The sequence below is a fragment of the Oryza sativa genome, chromosome 4, assembly GCF_034140825.1.
Source record: "Oryza sativa Japonica Group chromosome 4, ASM3414082v1".
In the NCBI taxonomy this organism is placed as follows: Eukaryota; Viridiplantae; Streptophyta; class Magnoliopsida; order Poales; family Poaceae; genus Oryza; species Oryza sativa.
Window position 1 is genome coordinate 1,876,549 of NC_089038.1, and position 2,830 is coordinate 1,879,378.

The 2,830-nt window shown below is 54.0% G+C and overlaps 1 protein-coding gene across 1 annotated transcript; it reads right to left on the reverse strand.

The window, feature by feature from the left end:
• Positions 1 to 809: 809 nt before the first annotated feature.
• On the reverse strand, positions 810 to 2,377 carry LOC4334993 (uncharacterized). Its single transcript, XM_015780656.3, has one exon. The coding sequence runs from the start codon at positions 2,340 to 2,342 to the stop codon at positions 927 to 929; it is 1,416 nt and encodes a 471-aa protein (XP_015636142.1). The 5' UTR covers positions 2,343 to 2,377; the 3' UTR covers positions 810 to 926.
• Positions 2,378 to 2,830: the final 453 nt, after the last annotated feature.

The following is a 2,830-nucleotide window of genomic DNA, read 5'->3' on the forward strand; positions in this document are numbered from 1 at the left end:
CGGCCACCTCTCCTCCGCTAGATCCAGCTGGAGGGGAGGCGGCAGCAGCGGCATGCGGTGGTGGGCTACCGACCCTCCGCCGGCAGCACCCTCCCCATAATTGGCCCATTCTTAGTTTTAGTGTTCTGGAATGTTTTTGGATTGGTCGTCGTGAAGGGGAGCTGCTCAATGAATTGGCTGAAGCTGTTTTTTTTTTAACCACATAGGTGCCGGTCACCTATTTCCCCTCCATATCAGTGCCAGTTTCTAGGTGCCAGTTGGAAAATCCGGTGCCTTTGTGGGGTCCCAACTGGCACCAATTAAAGTTTATGTAGCAGTGTGTTAAAATTTCCAGTTAGCATTCAAATAGAATCAACAGCACACCATTAATATCTCATGGAAATGACTATACATTTGTCGGATAATTTTTTTTTAAAAAAATCACCAAGATTTTTTCTACCCATAGATTTACATCCAACGGACTATAAAAGAAAATAATAAATACATATTTATTTACACAATATTTTATTAAAATTACAGTGCATTATCATGTCATATCAACTGAATTTACAAATGTAAGTTTAGTTATATAGGAATGTAATTTATATTTTAAAGAAAATAACAAATACATATTTACTGACACAATATTTCTATAAAAATTACAGTGTACTTACCTGTCATATCAATTGAATTTACAAATATAATTTTAATTATATAAGACTATAGTTTTGTATTTTTTATTTTAGTTTTAAATGTCTTAATTTTTTGACAGTCAAAGAAATTAATTTTTATTTATAAAGGAAATGGAGAGAGAGCGATAAGGAAGCAGGGAAAGCAAGAGCGAGAAGAAATCAATGTTTAACAAAATCGTATCACATTCTACATTGGTAATAATTAACAGATGTTGAAAAGCCAGTGTCACCGACATGTGGGCCCCCCGGGCGTGCCTACGGTTTCACGGGAGCAACTACGAGGAACATCCTGGCGACACGCCACAGAACATCGAGCGCGGCGAGGCCCATGACGGCGTAGCGAGCTCGCCCCAGCGACAGGTGATGGTGGTGCTTTCTCAGCTCCTCCAGCGGCGGCAGCAGCGGGAGCTTCCCCCTGCCGCCGCCGTCGAGGCTGCAGCAGCAGAAAGCCCAGAAGTAGACCAGCACCCTGGCCTTCTCCAACAACTCTAGCTTCGTCTTCCTCCCCGCTTGCTCCTGGTACAGCGCCTCCAGCGCCGTGAAGTAGATGTACATCACGCACAGCCACAGCAGCTGCAGCCCGTCCGTCGTCGTCGTCGATGTAGGCCGCGGCGGCGCGTCGGGCTCCTCCTCCAGCGCCTCCTTGTAGAAGGTTGCTTTGAAGAAGACGACGAGCTCGAGGAAGTCGATGGAGAAGGCGAGCAGGGCGAGGCCACCGAGGAAGTCGATGGCGCCGGCGAACGCGCTGAGGGAGAGAAGCACCGGCAGGCTCCCTACCAAGAGGCTCAGGAAGCCGGCGAGCCTCGCCGGCGAGGATTCCTTGCGGAACATCGGCCGGGCCGCCGTGACGAGCATCACGAACTGCGCGCCGACGATGGTCAGGAACAGTAGGCTCTCGGAGACGGTGACGGCGTGGTTGGGGGAGAAGTCGGTGGAGGTGGAGTAGCCGAAGAAGGTGCCCGTCAGCCCCGCGCCGGTGGCGATGGTGTTCACGGTGGCCGACGCGTCGAACTGGCTCTTGAGCTTGCCGTCGTAGTCCTCGTAGCTGATTAACACCGTCGTCCGCTCGCCGCGCGGCGGCGGGAACTCGTGGAGCACGCCGCCGCGGTGGCGGTGGTGGTGGTGCTCCTTGGCGAAGAGCAGGAGGACGAGATAGATGGGCGGCACGAGCGCGACGGCGAGGAACGAGTAGAGCGCGTTGAGCGACATGAGGAGGCAGAATGGCATGGACATGAGGAGCACGGCGGAGGCGTAGACCCGGACGACGTGCCACCTGCAGCTCGCGTCGGTGGCCTCGGCGTCGAGGAGCCTGGTGACGAGGGCGAGGTAGACGGAGCCCATGAGGTCGACGAAGAGCGCGGCGCAGAGGAGCGCGACGCCGGCCTTGGCCCACGCGCTGCCGGCGGTGAAGCTCGCCGTCCGGTGCTGCAGCAGCGAGGTGGCCAGCGTGAACTCGTACACCAGGGCGCGCTTCGAGTACTCCATGAACCGCTCCAGCCGCTTCTCTCTCGTCGTCGACGACGACCTCTCGGCGGCGGCCGGACCATCATCAGCCTCAGCATCTACGTGCAAACTAATGGCATTGGCCGGCGCCGCCGCGGCTGCGCGGTGGTGGAGTGCGCCGCGGCCGGAGCGCGGCGGCAGCCTAAGGTGTTCGTCCGAGCTCGACATTGCCGGAGATGCGGTGGTAGTACTTCACGGTGGTATATACTGCCTTTATTTCCACTTAGGCTCCGCTAATTAACAAATAATAACGTTGACCGTTGACCCAAAGACTTGAGGTGTTGGACTGTACCTGGCCAGTCTGTGTCTACCCACGCGTTATCGACATCGCAAATGACAACTGATCGACAACTAAACATGGAAAAGTCTATACGTACTTAATTACTCGCGGAAAAAAAATTGTCTTCGCGCTCAAATTTCCAACCGTTCGATCCGGCCTGCTCCAAGATTCGTGTTTTTGTTTAATGGGCCCGCAGCTGGTTTTGGATTCATTCCGAGTCGCATCAAAGGCTCCCCGAGCACCAAGCCGTTGTCTCCCGAGTCGACGAACTCCAGTGGGTTGAGGCGGCACAGGCAGACCGGCGGCGACGGCAGGTAGCGCCACATGGTGTAGAGGTCGTCGAGGACGAACAACCATGATCAATCTCCGCATTCGC